At 45.5% G+C, this 20,664-nt stretch overlaps 1 protein-coding gene across 2 annotated transcripts in view; it reads right to left on the reverse strand.

The window, feature by feature from the left end:
• ODAD3 (outer dynein arm docking complex subunit 3) overlaps positions 1–20,664 on the reverse strand; it is a 92,411-nt gene that overhangs the window by 38,000 nt on the left and 33,747 nt on the right. For both annotated transcript variants that reach the window (XM_069231880.1, XM_069231879.1), the window contains 3 exons: positions 18,698–18,799; positions 17,509–17,634; positions 10,992–11,114 (listed from right to left, as the gene is read on the reverse strand). In XM_069231880.1, the coding sequence (XP_069087981.1) occupies positions 10,992–11,114; positions 17,509–17,634; positions 18,698–18,799 (351 nt within the window). The remainder of the gene's footprint in view (positions 1–10,991; positions 11,115–17,508; positions 17,635–18,697; positions 18,800–20,664) is intronic.

The following is a 20,664-nucleotide window of genomic DNA, read 5'->3' on the forward strand; positions in this document are numbered from 1 at the left end:
CCACTTGCTCCATCTATATGAAAACACAGGTGGGGAACAGACTCCATCTCAACCATACCACCACTTGCTGAAGACCCTGCCTGCTTCATATGAAACCAAAGACAGGGAAAAGACTCTGCCAAAACCAGAGCCTACTAGCTTCAGAGATCATATCAGCTGTTCCAGGCTGCCACCTAGAGGGAGCCAATGATGGGAACAGCTCACTACCAAAGCCTAGCCTACTGCCACTTGCTCCAGGCAGCTACCTTAGGTGAGTCCCCAGACATCCAAGACAAGCAGGGACAGATTTATGAGCGGTTTGCGCCATGCTTGCACCACATGCAGGGCACAAACCACAAAGCCACTATGAGAAGCTTTGAATGGCCTCAAAAATATGGAGTAAGGCAACTCTGCACCCGGGAGGCGTTCCATGGACCTCCCATGGTTTTTAATGCATTTCCAGATTTAGCAAACCTGGGAATGAGCCAAAAAGATACGCCGTAACAAGGAGAAATATTTGCATTTCTCCTTGTTACTTCCTCTTTCATTCTGCAACGCACAGAGATAGAGGAATGTACCTCTGAAACTAAGGCAAGATTTGTAACAATATATATAAACTGTTCACACATGGATGTGTGGTTCATAAATACATTGCCATTACTATTAAAGAAATGCAGTGAGCTCAGCTTGTATTACTGATGGAGGTTCTAGTATAAACATTGTACAATCTAACAATTTGAGACTACACAGAATGCTTCCAGAATGCTCCCTGATTTTAGGCAAATACATTCAAAAGCCCGAATGCAAGACTGGTGATTATTTGTTTTCAAAATAAAATGTACACAAAAAAATCCAACTTGTAAAAAAAGTTTTGCTGAACTATTAGTTAACATCAGATACAATTTCTATCACCTGCTCAAGGGGTCTACCCACAGAAAACTACTGCAAGGAATTAGCACCCTCCACAATTCTATCGCTCAATGCCTCTCTACAGGTAACCACACATGGGGAACAACTCACTCCCTAACCCCTGCGGCACCTACATCAGGTCCATACTACAGAGAACAGCTAATGGAGAACCCCCCCCCCTAATCCTAGCAGCACCACCTCCAAGTTTCTCTTACTAGGGAACTGCTGATGGGGGAACAGGGTCTCTCTCTAAAATGAAGCATAAGGTGTTTACAAACAGGTTTATTAGTTTCCATCCAGAGGTATACCAGAGTTATGTTATGTTACATTTATTTATTTATTTAGTGCATGATTGTGGAGCTTCGTGAGGCAAAGTAATCAAACACAACTGTTAGGGATCTCCACAGTGGGTAGCACCTAGAGTTCATTGAAGAGCTTAGTGATGAACATGCTTTTGATGGGTGACAGGGATCCCGATACATATTGATGGGGTAATACAAGGATAAATTGGGAAAGGTCCTGGATAGCACACCATAGAATAAACAATATTAACACAACCATTGACAAGAAAGGAGATGTGCAAAATTATTTTTTAGTGTGTTGCAGCTGACTCTGCCAATGTTATTTGGCTTGGCTGTACTCAGCAAAGATTAGTAATCTGATAGAGACCTTTAGCCGCAGATTCCTTATCTTAGAATTATCCCCTGGCTTCAGCTGGATTTGGAAATTTTTAGCGAGCAGTACTCCTGCACACCGGTAGATGGGGTCATTCGGCTCTGCGGGGCATCATTGGTGTCGTCTGCGCTATAGTGATGTATGCAGTGCCCTTATCGACGCCACCACAGTACGCTGACGTTAGTTCTTTTCTTTCTGCACCAGTCAGCGCAGATCCAGGGAAAGGGCTACCGCCAGTCACTTTTTGCAGACCTTTTTTCGACTCTTTTGTTGACTATTTTTGAGACTTTATCTCCTGGTGTGGCAGGGATGTCCAAAAGTAAGGCTGGTTTCAAGCCCTGTGGCGTCTGTCATCGGCAGATGTCGGTGACAGACCCACGCCTCATCTGTCTCAGGTGCCTCATGCACATCCACGATGTCAAGACCTATGTTGATTGTTGCTCCATGCACCTCAAGACCTTGAGAGAGTGTTCTCTCAAACTCCTTGCTGCTTGACTTGCGACACTGTGACGGACTTGATCCTGGTCGAGAGGAAGGTCCCAGGATTGGTCGCGGAGCCACGTGCTCATCTTCACAGCCTATGTCATCTGGGCGCTGGGGTAAGTCTCACAATTGTAAGAAGAACAAGAAGTTGAAGAGGTCTTCAACTTTGCACCATCTGTTGAAGTCATACATTGAAGCGAGGGAACGTTGGCACTCGGGGCCTGGCTCCGTGGTTGAACCTGTGTCTGGGCTGTCTACATGCCTCCCCGAGTTTCCTGGAGCTGGAGCGACTCCCACCCACCTCCTTGAGTTTTATGAGGCCAGTCACCTCAAATTTGGATGGCCGTCCCCGCTGGCATGTCCACAGGCCCCCTTGAGTTTGGGAGGCACCCCTACTGGTCAGCCTCTGTTGGGCTCGCCTGCTGCGCCATTTGGGCCCCTTGGATCGATGGACGGATCCAGAGCAGCACCAGCAGAGCCATCTCAAACTTCCTCAGCTCTACTGCCAAAGTTCCCAGAACCACAGTCCCTATACTCACCCCTGACTCTGACACAGAGCCAGTTGGGGCATCCGACTCCAACTCCGGGGCTGACTCGCATTATTTCAACCAGGCCGGAGCCTGTGCCCTTTTGCTATGGATAATACTTGGAGATGATTGGAAGGGCCACTGGACCGTGATGAATACCAGCCTCAGATGTCACCAAGGACACCTGGTGTGAGAATCTGGCAGTTGCCAGTGGTCTAGACACCTCCCCAGATACTGGCTTGGTCTCTCCTCTTACCCTCTCTACAGAGGAGGGAGCCTCATGTGCTATGGTGGTGAGAAGGGTGGCTGAGCTCCTGGGACTTCAGTTGCCCTCTGTGGCTGTCAAGACAAACATCTTGATGGAGGTGCCTGAGCTGGGAATCAGCCCATCTTAACCACTTCTCCCGTTTAACAAAGCCCTCACAGACGTCCTGCTCATGGCCTGGTCCAAGCACTGCACAGAGGCCCCTGTGAATAGGTCAATTGCCCATCACCATTGTCCCACACCAGGGCACCCCAGTTTCCTCACCCAGCACCCCACCCTACAGCACTTGGTGGTCGAAGCCTCTGCTTCCAGAGTAAATCCTGGCGTATTCCTACCTCTCAGTTGGACAGGGAATCCAAGTGGCTGGATACCTTGGGAAAGAAAATGTTTTCTTCCAGCAGCCTGGCACTGTAGTTTGTGAACACTGCATGCCTTTTGGGTAGAGACTTTCACTCACTGTGGGACTCGGTTGCACAGGTGCTGCCTATGGTCTCGGAGGGGGCTCGAGCCATTCTCTCCCAAGCTATTGCTGATGGGAGAGACACAGGTAAACTGGCCATACGCTGTGGACTGGATACAACCAGCTCACTGGGCACAGTGATTTCATCATCGATGGGCCTTAGGCACAAAGCCTGGTTGAGAATCACTGGCTTTTCGGGGGATGTCCAGGCCTCACTCATGGACATGCCCTTTGATGGCTCCAGTCTCTTCGGAGATGAGGCAAACTCAGGGCTGGTCAGTAGAGCTACGGTCAGGTCCTTGGGCCTTTCCATGGCCCCTTGCCAATCACATTCTGCCTTTTGCTCCTTTCGTGGCCACAGAAGGGGCTTCTGCCACATCTACATGCCCAGCCACCATGCCCTGCAGGCTGGCCAGCCCCGGCGTGGCGGAGGACGTGGTTCCGACAGACCTCATAGGTCACGTAGCTAGAGGTCGGGCCAGTCTATACCCCTTGGCAGTCACAGCCTCCCTTAGTTTGCCCTTCAACCATCGTAATCATCAAGTGGGAGGCAGGATCTCCACCAGTAGTGATCAGATTGTCTAGAGAGGCCACCCTCTTACGACAGACTGATGGAGGACCACATCTCCTTACTCTGCCAGGAAGTGGTGGCACTCTTGGCCAAGCGATCCATATAGAGGGTGCTGGCATTAGTAGTAGGTGGTGGTTGTTACTTTCTGGTGCCTAGGAAGGATGGAGGCCTGTTACCTGCAGTTCACAGTAGGCCACAGGCATTTTCAGTTCACCTTGTTCCCCTTTGGCCTTACCAGCGCCCCTCGGTGTTCACCAAGGTGATGGCGGTGGTTGCAGCCCATCTGCGGAGACCAGGTGTGCCAGTCTTCCCTTATCTTGATGACTGGCTGCTGTAGGCGGGCCCACCCACGTCTCCCACCTGCAGGTTACCACAGACCTCTGGCACTCGCAGGGGTTCTCTGTCAACATGCTGAAGTCACACCTGATCCTTTCTCAAATGCCTCCTTTCATTAGTGCTGTTCTGGACACAGTGCAGTTTCAGGCTTAATGTCATGAGCAGCGAGTCCAGGATATTGAGGTTATGATAATGATCTTTCAGCCACTATCCTGGATTTCGGTGAGACTAACTCTGAGGCTGATGGGTGTCATGGCCCCCTGCATCCTGCTTATAACACATGCCTGCTGGCATATGCGGGCTCTTCAGTGGGACCTGAAGTTCCAGTGGGCACAGTATCAGGGTAATCTCTCCGTCATGGTCCAGGTCTCAGAGGGCACTGCAAAAGATCTGCAGTGGTGGCTGACGAACCACGTTTGGTTCAGCAGTAGACATATCTCTCTTCAGCAACCAGATCTGATGGTCATGACTGACACGTCAAGTCTGGGCTAAGGCAGCCATCTGGGAGAGGTTGAGATCTTAGGACTCTGGTCTCCGGTGGAATCTGGACTCCAAAGAGCCTTAAGCAATCTGGTTGGTATTGAAAGCCTTTTCACCCTCCATCAAGGGAAGGCTAGTGCTGGTGTTCGTGGCCAACACCACCACCATGTGATACTGTAACAAACAGGGCAGGGTGGGGTTATGGACCCTCTGTCAAGAGGCCCCACGTCTCTGGACATGGCTGGAATGTCAGGGTATTTCCCTGGTGGTTCAACACCTGGCAAGGTCTCTGAATGCCACTAAGGATGAACTCAAGCCGAAGAAGCCTAATGGATCACAAGTGGTGTCTCCAACTGAGGTGGTGTAGGATCTCTTTCAGCAGTGGGGAGAACCTTGGTTAGATCTGTTCACCACAGTTGAGAACGCGCAATGTCATCAGTTCTGCGTGCTGCAGTTTCCAAGGCGACTCTTGCTCTGAAACGCTTTTCATCTTGAGTGGAGCTCTGGCCTCCTCTATGCCTTTTGACCAATACCACTCACATACCACTCCTGCTCAGAGTTCCGAAGAAAAAAAGGAACAACTGGGCCCAAACATCCTTATGGCTGCAGACTGTGCTCAGAAAGTCTGGTATCCTGAGCAGTTGAGCATGTCCTTCAGTCCTCTGATCAGGCTGCCTCTTAGAGAGTATCTTCTGTCGCAGCCGCAGGGGTGGGTTCCCCTCAAAACTGTCAACGGTGCACTTACATGCATGGAGATTGAGCAACGACAGTTGACAGCTGACAGCTGACAGCTTTTGACATTCCACCTAAAGTCTGTAATGTTATCTTGGTAGCTTGCTGTCCTTCCACCAAGTTGGTATACGCTGGCTGTTGGAACAAGTTTGTGGCATGATGTACAGACAAACAGGTTGACCCCTTACTTACACCCATTTCTCAAGTTCTTTTTAGCCTTACCTTGGCCCAGCAGGGTTCTGCATTCCATATTGTAAATAGGTTCCAAAAAGGTCTACAGAATATTTTCCCTCCAGCTCCCTTTGTCATGCCTCAATGGGACCACAATTTGGTTCTTACCTTTCTTATGTACGCTCCCTTTAAACCATTTCACAACTGCCCTCTCAAGCTCCTTACCATCAAGATGGCTTTTCTGGTGGCAGTTACATCTGCCTGGAGGGTACGTAAACTGCATATATCTCTTTCTACCAAGACAAACTGGCCCCTCAGACTCGAGCATCCTTCTTGCGAAGGTAGTCACCCTTTTACACATAAGCCAGTCCATCACCTTGCTTACATTTTATGCACCGCCTCATCCTTCTTAAGAGGAGGAGAGACTCCACAGGCTGGACCGAAGAAGAGCGTTGTTGTCTGCCTTGACCGCACATGACCATTCCAGGTAGAAGATCAACCCTTCCTGGGGTATGCCTGAGCCAAGAAAGGAGAAGTCATGCAGAAACAAATGATCTCCTGATGGATTGTGCTCTGCATTAAAATATGCTACGCATTGACCAAGAAGCAACCCCAGAGGACTTGCGTGCGCATTCCACCAGAGCAAAGACTTTGGCCACTATGTTAGCATGCGGCGTTCCAATCCGATCTTAGATGTCTGTTAGGCTGCAACGTGGGATTCACTGCACACGTCCACCAAGCACTACTGCCTCCGCCTCGCCATCAGGTCGGTCTGGATGAGTGTAGGAGGCTGGCTCAGTTTATGGTGTACACCTGTGGTGTGGCACCCTACACTGAGTTCAGGTAACCCTTGTGACAGTGAATAGGTGGCCAGATAGAAGAAGCTCTCAAGGGGTAGCTGAGGCTAGCAGATAAAGCTTATCCAGGAGGAATATAAAGCTCTTGCAACACAAGGAGACCTGACTGGTATGACATACAGAAGTCCCACGTCGCAGGTGCTGCAAGACAGGGGCTGATCTTCAGATTGCAGAGCGCTGGAGGCGGGGCTTCATGATGCCTGAAGATCTCCTGGAGGAAGCGTCAACAAGCCTTGGCAAGTGCAACAGTCGTGGTGCATGGGGTGCCAGTCCAGTGGCCGGAGCAAGGATCCACACTTTCCCGAGTTGGATAGAAGACAAGCAGGACCCAGAGGAGGCCACAGACTCACCACCTGTGAAGCAGGAGTTTCAGATGTCCAGGAACAGCAGACCCCACCAACCGGTCGACGTTGTCTTGAGGTGCCTGCGGATGCAGGGGAGTGACTCCTTTATCCCAAGGGAGATTTCTTTCTGCTTCCTGGTGCAGACAGAGACCTTGTGACCATGGAGGATGTACAGCCTTGGATGTTGCAGAATTCTTGCAGGATCTGGAGAAACAATTGTAAGACTACTCAGGCAGAACTGGGCGATCTCCTAGGGAACCCCCAGAGTACATGGGATCATGCAACTAACACTTGAATTGGTGTAGTTGCATGATTCCAACATGTTTGATACCAAACATGTCTAGGTTCGGAGAAGCCATTATGTAGTTGGTCCACTACATACCTTAAGATGGCTTCCCCCCAGTTACTGAGTCCAGGAATTGGCCTGGGGCGGTAGACGTACCCTGCTCATGCAGGGGTACCCTCATATTTAGAGACATGCACCCTGCCCTTGGGCTGAAGGGCCTACCAGAGGGGTGACTTATAATGTCTAAGTGCAGTGGTTAGGTTTGGCAGTTGAAAGGGGCATGCTCCCTTTCATGCATGCTGCAATGGCAGGCCTGCAGTCACAGTTTGCATGGGATCCCATGGGTGGCATAATACATGCTGCAGCCCAGGAGGCACCCCTGGTATACCAATGCCCTGGATACCTGGGTACCATATACTAGGGACTTACATGGATGCACCAGTATGCCAATTGTGGGTGCGAAAGGTTGCCAACAATTGAATTTAGGGGAGAGAGCACTGGCACTGGGGTCCTGGTTAGCAGGATCCTAGTGAACTACAGTCCAAACATACTAACACCAGGCAAAAGAAATGGTGGGTACTACAACCAGAACCCAGCCTACTGCAATCAGCACTTTGCTTGTTTGGTCCTGCAGGATTTTGTAGTATGAATCAAGTTTGCAGACCCTCCTCTGGGGAGTTATTTCTTGGATATCTATTCAAATGTAAGGAATTTGTGGCTAGAAGTCTCTATCAGATGAAGAAGTTACTTACCTTTGTTAATGCCTAATCTGGTAGAGACTTTAGCCTCAAATTCCTTACCGACCCGCCCATCCTCCCTGCTCTGTGGGCTCATGGCCCACACACCACTGGTCTGTGTTTTTCATGCTCCATGCTCCTGGCATGGAAAGTGACAAAAAGAAACTGCCGCCAGTTCTATGGTGGTGCCTATATAAGTATCGCTCATATCACTTCTGGTGCGGACGATGCAGATGATGCTGACAATGAAACGTGGAACCGAATGAACCCCACCCCCTACCAGTGCATGGGTACTGCTCAGGAGAAATTTCCAAATCCAGTCGGATCCCTTGTGGCAATTGTAGGGTAAGGGATTTGCAACTAGATAGAATATTTTTATATAGTGTTGATCCCTTCCAAATCCACATAGTGTTGAACTCCCAGTGTTCCAAATGTATGTTCAGCCCTTGAATAAAGCACCTGCCAATCTTCATCAAATGCAATGGAATAACAATGTATGATTTGATAGTAAATTCAATGGGTACGTTCCTCAGTCCAGACTCTAGATTAGTGGGAGTTTAGAAGAAAACCACATCTTTCTGGTAAGTGAAAATTACAGTGGTTCTAGTCAACCTCAGGTTCCTCTGCAGTAGTCTCATCTTTACTCTTGCACACAGAACCAAGAAAATGGAGGGACCCATCATTCCCAACACCCTCTCAACATTCCTTGTCGACTTAAATGGTGATGCTGCGAACATAACAATCATGAACTTTCTTTTCAATCATTTGTCTTGAGGTGGAACAGCCTTAACAGTGTTGATAACTGCCTCTCTGAACTAAATGTGCTTACTCAGAACCAAGCTAAATTTCTTCACGTTCCTAGAGAAACACAAGCTGTAATAAAATGTGACTCTATCAAGTGAAATAGAGAAACTAACAATGATTCAATTAGTCAGTTGTCTAAATATGGGGAGAGAAAGTTACCCTGACAGTGAAGATGAGCCACCAATCTTGCCATAATCTTGGTAAACACTCTGGATGCTAACTTCAGGTCAAACAACAGACCACCAGTTTGATAATGGTCATTCCCCACATGCTGCAAAGCACATGCACTGTCTGCCTTTTTGAGAGAAGGGAATATAGAAGAGTTGAATCATCAAGTACCTTGGGAATCAGAAAATATCTTGAAACAGCATCCTTGCCCCTTTCCACCAAGTGCACTATCTCTCTGGCACCCTTTACCAGAACAGCAGCAACCACCATCATCAAGATACTTGTGTGGGGGAAAGGGAGTGGGTGGGTTGTTAGGAGACTGGTGGTGGTTTTGCACAAAATCAAAAAGAGAAACTGTTAACCAAAATCAGGATGACCGCCTGAACCAATGTAATTCCTTGTCCATTGGTGGTAGAAATCGGCCCACCTGCCCTCTGACCAGAGAACCATGAGCTGAGATAGCCAAGGGCTGCAGGAGCTGAAGTGTATGTCAAGGAAGAAGAAGGTGTACACACCCATCCCTTCTACTTGTGTACAAGTGGATAGTCTTTAATTGTTGATACTGCTTCATCACAGGTTACCTTTGACTGGCAAACCTAGGAGTACAGCCCCTAAATCTTCTATAACGCTGATCAAATTTCATGGCGATTGGGAAGGGGGGAGGAGCTGAAACCAGAATCCCATAAAAAACCCTGCTCCATCTAACCACTCCAAAGAACAATCTTTGTGAAAGGCTCAATAAAAAATGATGTAAAGTCTGCAGCTTTTGTTTGGTATCAAGTAAGGTTCAGCCCATATTAATGTGTGATCTGCAGGTTATTATTCTCACAATCTAGAGCAAAAGTCAAGCCCGGCATTGGACATTATCAACCCTATGGGTACTGGGAACAGGAAGAAGTACCACAAACATCTGTGTAGGAAAATGCAATTACTTTCAAAGTACAGCACTCAAGCCTGCCGGGTAATATTGTGGCACATGCTGAATGATTGGTAACTGGCATAGCACTGAATGTCTACTTTACAGAAATGTACTATCAGTTTCTTTCTTCTCTTTCTCATCTTTCCCTGTCTCCCCTCATGGGTGCCTGTCTTGCTATGAGATATTAGCCATTCTTTAGGAAAGCTTAGACAACATCTCATGGTTTCAGTTTATCATCACATGATTTTTTTTTTCAAATGTGTTCCTTACTTGTATGATGCAATAGTTCACTGGAGGTTTTGTCTAATTTTATTTTGATAACCATTTTGAATAATTAGAAAATACTGGCCTTCACTAAAGCAAACCCAGAACTGTACCCTCAGACCCATAACTTAATATCTGAAACATGACATCTCTTTGCCATGCGCATCCCTCTTCTAGGAGCTAGCTCTTGGCAAATCATTCTTGGACTGTCATACGAGGTGCTTTGTTACCTCCTTTATAATGATGTATAAGTGTGTGTCTGCAGCTGCCTGGCTCTCTCTCTTTGTACCTTTTCCCTTTCCTCTCCAACAAATTCAGTGACCATATCAACCATTTTGTTGTTGATCCCTGCCATTTTGCAAGTCAATCAATTTGCTCGAAGTTGTGTTGCATCAATGTCACATTATCCTTTTGTAGCCCCCTCTGAGGGACCTGCTTTCACATCCCCTTTACCTGTCTCTTTCAATGTGCTTAGCCTGCATAGTATTATCCTACTCCCAAGTCACTAATTTCTCAGCCCCCTCAGTATTCACTTACTCACTCACTCACTTACTCATCTTTTGACTCACTCAGAGTTGGCCTGCACCTATGTCTAGTGCAGCTCATTGATGACCTGCCTTCTTGCCATTTTCTCAGTCTCTGTGAGCGCTTTATTCTTCTCCTGGCATATGCCAGGTTCCTTGACAACATACCTGCTTCCTGACTTGGTAAGAAACACCTTACCTATCTCTGGTATTGACCCATTGCCTCTTTACATGTCACAGTCCAGTATACAGTACCTGGTTATCCTATTTTTATTTCACTTGGCATTAGCCAGGCTCCAAGACACATTACCCCATCTCTTTACTAGCTCTATAACACCTCTGTAATACTTATCTTTTGTACAGGCAATGCCTTCTTACAGGTTTCTTGAAAGCCCAGTTACTCCCCTCTCAGCTCACATGGCATTTCCCTTGCCCACATTTTGACTTAATTATGCTGTCTTACTCATCTTTGGGCCTGCTCCCTGCTCCTTACTCCTTACCCGTCTCTCGGCTCGCTCAGCATTTGCCTTCCTCTCCTCTGCCTGTTTCTTATAGTCCTGGAGGATCATTTCACGCTCTCGTCGCTCACGGTAGATTATCTCTTCGTGCTGCTGGAGCTCCATCTGGGGGAAACACACAACAGTAAATCATTACATAATAAGACATTCATTTCTGACATTCATGCTCATGTGTGGATATGAGTATGTCGAGCCAGAGTAAGTATGGGCTCACCTTTAGGGCTGATCACCGGCATAGTGGTTGAGTTCATTTAAACTGGTTAAGAGTTGTCAGAAATAAGAGCCTTACTCTTACAGAGGACGAAGAGGGAGCAGCTGCACAATCAGAAAGGGGAGTGCCAAAAAGAATAGCAAGCTTCTAGGATAATAAATAAGACCGATATAACCAATTTGGACAGTGGGGCTTTGAAGGGCACAGTTTGGGAGTAGCAGATATTTACACTGTCAAATGGACCATCAAGGCAAAGCAGACCATAGCAAAGACAGCATGTAAAAAAAAGCATGTTTACGACCTTTCAGAATATTAAATAAAACAGCTACATAATGCCCTTAATAGTACAGTTTTCAAGATTTGTAGCAGCCGCTGCTTCTATTACCTAACTTCTCAAGACTCATTCCATCATCCATAAAAGAAAGAAAGTCTGAGTCAGCCCACCAGTCTTTTTACAAGAACCTGCAGACCACCAGCAGATCCATGTGTCAGGTGTGTTAACCCACTTGGCTTTTCCTGACAGCTGATTTTTGCTTTCTGTGTCCACCCTATCTTTAAATGTGCTCACCGAAGCATCTCTAAAAGTGATTTTGAGGAGAGGAACACATTGGGCCACAGGTAAAACTGGTAGTTCAAACAAAAAAACAAGGGTCATTTGCAGAGAGACAGGCAGACAGTGAGAGAGAGTGAGACAGAGAGGGGGGCAAAGGGAGAGTGACAAAGAGTACGTATATAGGTTTGCTTAAAATGTTACATTTGACAACATATATGTGCTTATATCCATACATACAGATAAATATATGCACATACACCTACAAAATAAGATGTAGAACACTGACTTGCAGTAAAAGGTCATTACGCATATTACTGTGTGTGCTAAGGTGCAGTGTCCATTTGATTTTTCTTTGTTGCCTCCTGGTGCATTCAACAGCTGTGGTGGTGTGGCAGAGGTCAGAGGGGCAGGACAAAAAGGAAGTGGGTCACAGGGCCATCCATTCCCTCTTTAGAGATGCCAGTGCATACTCAGTGGCACCTGGCAGTGGTGGTGTCACTCAACCGAGCCCCAGTGAAGCTCAGTCGCATCTCTAAACAAGTCTGCTTGCCTCATAGAGAGACAATGGAGCTGTGCCATGGAACTCCCTTTATGTTAAGAAAAAGTAAAAAAGGGATATATAATTGCTAAGAAAATGCTCATGCATGCACTCAATCTCCCATTTACCAACAATGACACTTAACTAAGTCACCCTAACACTTGTCAAATATAAGGGTTTGGGTCTCAATAGGCCACCCAAATGTATAAGCATCCTAATAGAACTCAAAGACATCAAAGCAGATAGAGGTTTCCAACAGGAGATGCATCTGCTCCGGGTAGACCAGAAGAGGCTCAGGTCTAAACTCTACCCCATCTAGTTTCATACCCTGGCCCTGTCCAAAATAATAGCTGGCATATCTATCCTAACTGTAAAAAAAGATCACTTTTGGGAAGCACAAATAATGAGGGACATGCAGGGATGCTGGCTGATGGTAAATGGGTTTTGGGAAGACAGCCTGTTTATAGTGGTGGTGATATATGTCCCCAATCAGGCCAAGAAAAATGTATCCCTACTGCACTGAAGATACTATTGGATTTTGCCATGGGACCTATGATAGAGGTTGTAGACTTCAATGTAATAGTCAACATCCACTTAGACAAATCCCAACAAACATATAGGGGGATCCAAGAGTTGTCCACGAAGGGGAAAGCAAGGTTAAATGATTTGGGGCTCACTGATGTCTGATGGACCGTCACTAACTCGCCACTGACTACTTCCACTACTCGCTGCACACCGAATTTATGACTTGATAGATTACCTCCTACTCAACAAGAGATTAGAAACTGCCCTGAAGCGGCAGATCAGTAGCTCAGTCCCCATTGGATCATAGGCCGGTGCTGGTGGTTTTGAAATGGATTTGGACCACGAACCAACCAACCAGTTTTTTTTATCTCATGAATTCCACAGTGTGAGACTCAGTACTTGTGCGAGAAGTCTAAAATGGTGCAGAGGATTATCTAAAGGTCAATTACACAAAAGAACATTGGATGTCCTCAAGGCCTTACTCTCGGGCTCCTTTATTCGTGAGGCCGCTTGCCACCCAGTATAAATCTGATCCATCTAGAGACGTCTGAATGCAAGTTACAGTGGTATGGGATAAACTGCATACTCTGGAACCTAAAAGGGCAAAATATATTCTATTCCATTTCAGGGTTAAAGAACATGAGGTAGGTAACAATAATAAACTGGCTGGGCTGTTAGCACAGAAATTAAGAGCTATGCAAGCATATAGCTATACTTAGGATGTCAAAACTGAGGATGGAGCAATTCACTGAGACTCAAGAAGGAAACTCAAAACCTGTCAAAATATCAGATGTTGCACTCAGAGGATAAAGTCTCAGACACTATACAAATAACAAATTTAGATTCAATCGCATTTCCTAAGTTAAGCCTGTAGTCATCAGAATCTTTAGAGAAACTGATAGCTCCAACGAACGCCTATACTTTTGGCCGTTAGGAGATTTAAACCAAACAAAGCTTCTGGCCTGATGTCTTCAAGGCAATCTTCTACAAGAGATTTGCTATACAATTGCTCCCTCTCCTCACTCCTTGTTTTAATAATTTTAACAAGGAAAAGGGCATAATGCAATCCATGACCCACACTTATTCTTAAGCTGGGAAATGACTACATACTGTGTCTGTCTGTCTGTCATCTTATATATAGATGCAAAGTTCTTTGCTGGGGTCATGGCTAATAGATTGGACAAACTCCTCCTGCAGCTGATTGACCCAGATCAGGCAGGCTTTGTTTTCAACTGCTCTTTGAGCAACAATACCAAGAAAGCCAAGCACACAGTAGGTATAGGGAAGAAACAGGACAAGGAGGTGGACCTCCTGTCATTATATGCGGAAAAAATGTCTGACAGGGTGGACTGGACCATGATGTTTGCCAAGCTGAATAGATTTATTATTGCGTCAAGATTCTTAAGCTGAACAACCACCCTTTACAGAGGTCCACAAACTGTAGTGAGAGTGAATGGCTATGTTTCGGGCCATTTAGAATCTCCAACAAGGTAAGGCTGCCCACTGTCCTCACTCATCTCTGGCCTCCTTCTTGAGCCCCTTTTGCAAAATAATCGACTAGGCCCTGATTATAAAATGCATAACACTATTCACAGGCACAAACCCACAGCTTTTGCAGATGACATACTGTTATCCCTCACAGACTCACTCACATCTCTCCCAGCCTTGATCCCACTATTGACGGAATAAAGGTAATTAACATGACTAAACCAGAAAGTGTGATCTTGGTGGGATGTGCTAATTTAACCTCACAATTACAGTGATTGACTCCATTTTGATGGCCTAAAAACAGCCTTTAATATCTAGGCATTCAGCTTCTTTCACATTTGAGACAGTGTATCGAAATGAACTGAGAGAGACTAACAGGGCGCAAAATCTTCACTCACTACTTAGAAGAACCAAGGGTTATCCTTGGTGAAAAGGACTGAAGAGTTGAAAATGACCCTTCTCTCCAGAATACTGCACATTTTTTAGACAGTGCGCTTGGTCCTTCAAAGAGAAAAGCGCGCAAAACTCTAAGGAATATGCTCAGTATATATTTGTGATGGAAAAAAGCCCAGGCTGTCAGTTACAACATGCACCGACCACGGTTGGCATGAGGGGCTTCGGGGGCTTGATCCGAAACTATCAAGCATCACAATTGTGTTATATGTTAGAACTGTTAAAAGACGTGACAGACAAGCAATGGTGCTTTATAGACCAGAACAAAGCAACACATGCACTCAATGAGGTGCTACATGTCGCCAAGGGTTTGCAAGATCATTTGCTCTAGGTTTGTGAAGTAACTAGAGCTACACTCAAGGTTTGCAACTCTATTGCCAAGACAAAGGGTTTACCACCTTCCCTTTCCCCAACACACCCATAATTAGGAACATTAGCTTCTCCCTGGAATGAATATCCGAACCTTTGAGATGTGGAAGCAGAAAGGCTGCATTCGATTATGTAACTACTTTGAAGGAAATTAGGTCAAATCATTTATAAAAGGGGAATACAAAACCCCTAAATCAGAGTGCTTTAATGCTCTGCAGATCAGACTTTATGGCTCTGCTGATCAGAGACTGGATTATGCAAAAAGAGATCAGGCTCAGTGCCACAAGAGACCTAACTTGCCTCAAGAGATTACTCCAAGCATTAACGTCCTCAGAACATTTAGACTCTAGACTTTATAGATTATTGAACTCGTCACCAGCGGGTATGAAACACACATATCAAACACAATGGGAAAAGGAATTAGGGTTATGATTCAACACACAAAAATGGAATTAAATCTTTATCAGGACTGGCAACTTTGCACAACATGCTCACATGAGAGAAGCTGTTTATAAGATTATATATCACTGGCAGGACACCCCAATAAGCCTTAATATATTTGACCAGATAGATAAAGCACTCTAACTTTAACTCTGTCTTCCAAACTGAGAAAGATGAAATCGACAAATTGCCAGACATAGCCCTCCTAGGCCTACCTTCTTCACTCTACCAAAGGCAAGAGCATATTTCACCTCATCCTGGCAGCAAAACAGACTATTATGGCCATGTGGGGACAAAAGACACAGTGGCTACATAATCTGTGGTTGTTACTTAACCATGAAAAACAGCTCTAGACCTCCAAATCATACTCTTTCAACTAATTTTGGGGACCAGTGTTAACATATCTTAAAAGTGATTTCAAGGGTTTGATCTGTCCACAGAACTTGACAGCTCTTGGCCTGGGGCATCCTACAGGCCTGACGGGGTGGATTTAGGGGGTATGGTTATATTACTTTAATTATTGCGACCTCTGCATTTACTCATAAAATTCTGGAGGTTTAGATGGCTTCAATCTATGTATGCATATATAAAACAGTAACAATCTACTGAAACCTGTAATGGTTGAGAAAATATGGTAGAGCTCACTGGAACAGCCCTCTGTTATGTTAGGAGAGGAAAAAATCACCGGACCTCTCAGGATCCCAGGAGGACTACAGAGAGGCAGATCTGCTTGACACTAGAAGAGGTTATTTTGGGGCAATTGTTGCTGTTTTTGCTCTACCTTAACTATTAAAGTGTCTGTCCTTATTTAGCAGTGGTTAGTGTGCATATGCATACATTTCAAATTTGTAATTGTTGAGGGGAGTTGAATGAAGTTATTCCAGAAAATTATGCTTCTGTTTTCATTAGCTGGCTAGTTCGTTTTCAGTCCTTGGTTAACTAAAATCTTTGGTTAATGCTTGAGTTTGGGCTGGTCTAGAGATGACCTTGGGCAGTTAGCAGTACCCGGATCACTGTTTGATTTTATGTCTAAAGGGCAATCAGCAGATGAGATGGAATCAGTGGACCCTGATTAGTTTTCTGAGAAATTAGGTATTGATTGTGTCATGAAAGGACAGTACTGTCTACATCAGGAGCCTGATGGGTACTCACCCTCTAATCATGGCAGCCAATATATAGGCTTCTCTGTAATCAAGAACAGTTGATGTGCTACAAGCGATGCTTAATTTGGGCCGGTGGGGGCCACCAACACTTATTGTTGGGAACCTGAGCTTATTTTTTCTGCATCATTCATTTACCGAGCGCAAACACACACATATCAGAAAGATGGAGGAAGAGAAAGATGGCAAAACCGTCACATAAGGAGAAAGCAGGAACATGCAGGAGTAAGATAACGAGTCAGGGAGTATCTTGTAGTGGATTAAAGAGGCATGATGTGGATTCATGACTACTTAGACTTGATATTTATTTACAGCACCAACCTTTAAATGTACTGGCCTACGGGCTTCTAAGCAGAGCTTCTGGCACCAACACTCTTTCTTTTACAAATTAAGCACTGGCTACAAAGATAGCATGGTCCATGCTACAAGGGCAGAACTACCCTTGATAAAACAGTAATTCTGTTTTATACTCTGGCCTAATGGCATTGGTTAGGTTTCTGTGTAAATACACATCATCAGTGTTGCATAACAACAGCGCTAACCAAACTGCAGAGTTTGATTCTGTCTCACTCTGTATTTTCGGTGACCTATGGTTAGGTTTTTGTGCACACGAGGAAAGTGCTGCTACAAATGGGCCGTGTTTCACTCTGGGAATGGTAACCCATGCTTAGCGCTTTCTGTGAAGCCCTGCACTGACTAATGATGTGAGGACACTGCTGCTTGTGTTGGAGGTAGTCTGATTCTAGCTATCAATGTCTTACCCGCGCGGCCTCTCGGCACTGGTGAGCATCACAGTTCATAACTTTCAGGTCCTTCAGCTCCTGCCTCAAGCGTAGGATCTCGGCCTCCAGCTGGTCCAGCTGGGTCTGGAAGGTAAGGCTCTCCTCCTGTGAGAAAAGGAACAAAATATTTTGAAAGCCTGAGGAACAAAGGAGAGTTAAAACAGATGCATAGAGCATGGGCTGAAATGAATAACTAAGGGGCAGAGGGACAGTATTGCAGAGCAGAATACGTAAGGTAGAGCATGGATAGAGAGGTAATCCTGAGTGGCAGGGGATACTCTTAGGGTGAAAGGATAACATAAGGGGGAGAGGAACAGCCTGGTCAGAGAGGAATACTTGAAGGCAAAGGTAACAGCACAGGTAGGGCAGACTAAGAGAATGGGTATAGAGAAAATCTTAGGTAGAGAGGAATACCTGGAGGCAGAGAGGTGTAGCAGAAGGGCCAGAGGAAGAGAATGAGAACAGAGCAATGCCAAAGGGTCTGCGTAAGGGCACATGTTGAAAGCAACCCCTGAGGGGCAGAGGAAGAGCACATGCTGAGAGGAGGACTTGAGAACTCAGGCAAAAATGTAACTGTGCTGTAATTGGTTTGAAGTAAATTATGGTAGTAATGTGGGATTGATTAGTTCTACATTGCTGTAAACAAGGTATTTAATGTGGGAATGAATGAGACTCCAGTGTAGTGAGGAGGCCAGGCATGTGGGAATTAGTGAGACTCTACACTCTTTCGACCAAGGCCAATGACAGAATGGATAAGGCATTGCACTGAATAAGGCTTTAGGCATGGGAATGAGTGAGGCTCCACTGCAGTAAATAACGTCAGTGTTGTGGTGATAAGTGAGCCTCCACTACATTAAATAACCTTAGTGATGTGAGAATGCATAAAGCCCTGTTGTAACATTGTGCTGCGTAAGGCGTGGTATGCTGGGATGGTTGAACCTCAACTGCAGTGTTTGAGGCCAATGAAGTGAGAACGATTAAGGCTCCATAATAATGAACATGGATGTGACAGACAATAGTTGAGACTCCAGGGAGATGTTCTGAAAGTGGTTGGCGCCAGACCTCTTTCTTTAACTTAGCATCTCACCTTCACCAACATTACATTTGAAATAAGCCCATTCAAGGGACTTTGCTCTGTGAGGCCATCCACATGACTAGCCACCCTCACCTGCATTTGTGACTTAAGCTTCAGGTAGACGTTCATGATGTGTTCAGCCTCCTGGGACTTCAGCTGTGCTTTCTCCAAGCGGTTTTCTAGGATGCGGAGGTTCTGTTGAGAGGAAGAGAGCAGTCAGATCAAAGTAGAGCTAGATAGGCCTTTACCAAAGAAAAGCACTGTCTATGTGAGGCATGAGAAAGAAAGCATTATGAAAAAAGCCAGACACAATACCCAGTTAAACTGAAGGGAGAACCACAGCAGGGTTTGTTGACAGGACAGTCACTGCAGGGGTGGGTGCATGAGATGCCTTCTCTCCTAACAGTTCATCCAGGCAGTCTTTACTGTAAGCATTACTAAATCTCTCACCTGGGTGTTGCACCCACACCCAGCTCTCTGATAATCTTGAAGCACAGCCTAAAAGACAGTTCAATATGGTTTCAAAGATCTTCCCCAGATTCTTGCACACCAGGAAACCACTAGTGAACACACTCATCCAGAATTAGGAGGTTTGTGTGGCCAAAAGGTGTTCCTGATCAAGAGGTCTTCAGTCAGCGTTAAGCTGTAAGTGCTATGACTCTAAATTACTATTTGAGGGAGCCTGTGGTAATGCAAACCTGAAAAAACTGAAAAACTGAAAAGCTCTTGGTTTAGGAAGATGCTTATAGAAAGCCAGAGAACAATATGAGTCTGTCTGATAATCACAGTGACTTCTTGTGGTTGCTTCTCTGGAATGCCTATCTGTGGATCACAGTGGGGTCCACTGCTGACTGGCAAAATAGTGTTACTGATAGGACCTTAAAAAGAGAGATTGCATAAGCAAAATCTCCCAGTCAAAGGATTTGTCATAGCAGTACAGTCTTTGAACTAGTCAACGTGACGGAGAAGCCAAGAAAGTCCTACCTTACATGTGGGCCATCAGACGACAGAGTTCCAAAAACAAAAAAAGTTTCTAAGGTGGGATTTATTCATAGAGTCTCCAGACTTGGGGCCCTGCTAGTTTAGTACTTAGAATGTTTTCACAATTTAGGCAATCTTCACATTTTTGTTAGAAATCATTATTTTCATGTGTATTAGCCGATTTGGTTCTAAGTAATGAACAGGCAGCTACATAATGCACTTATTTGTGGCTTGAAAGCTCATGACTGGTGACATAATGGCCTTGAATCATGGAGCAAACTGCCAACAAGTGTTGCTATATCCTCCCTCAGTGACCTCTGAATTATGGTATGAATTCTGCCAAAAGGAACCAGTCATAATGGAATATTATCTTCAAAGTGTCTGGTTCCTATGGCACATGTCCCATCCTCTCTGAACTCTATAGTGTAGGCCTCTTCCACTGACAATGTGACATATTTCACACGTTTCTTCCATAAGGACTAGGCATAACTATGTGTAACACATACTACAAGATGAGTCACTAATGATGTTTTCCTCCACAGGATCCATTAACTATTACACACGTCCCTTTCCCAAGAGCTGACCACTATATGTATAACAATCCTGTGAACTATGTATTATGGGCCAGATGTACGATGCATTTTTCTGGTAAAACGCATTTTCCTATGTCCCACCCCTATTTTGCCAGTCGGTAACCTATTACTGACTCGCAAAATAGGCTTTGCAAGACGCTATTAGAGAAGGGAGTGTTAAGGGCATCCCATCCTAATAGCGAGTCACACTGGTATGTATGAATACTTTGCGACTGGGAATGCAGTTGCAAAACATTCAATGCTTTACTGACTCCATGAAGGAGGAGGTAAACCATTCACAAATGAAAAAGGGTCCCCAAAGGACCCCTTTCCCTTTGTGAATGGGGGCGCCAACATTCTCTCAGAGCAGGGAATGGTCCCACTTTTCATTTTTATTTTTGAAATGTATCTCGTTTTACTTTAAGGAAATTGGGCTGCGTTAAAAAAAACTGCTTTATTTAAAAAGCAGTCTCAGACATGGTGGTCTGCTGACCCCCGCAAGCCACC

The sequence above is a fragment of the Pleurodeles waltl genome, chromosome 4_2 (genome assembly GCF_031143425.1).
Source record: "Pleurodeles waltl isolate 20211129_DDA chromosome 4_2, aPleWal1.hap1.20221129, whole genome shotgun sequence".
Lineage (NCBI taxonomy): Eukaryota > Metazoa > Chordata > Amphibia > Caudata > Salamandridae > Pleurodeles > Pleurodeles waltl.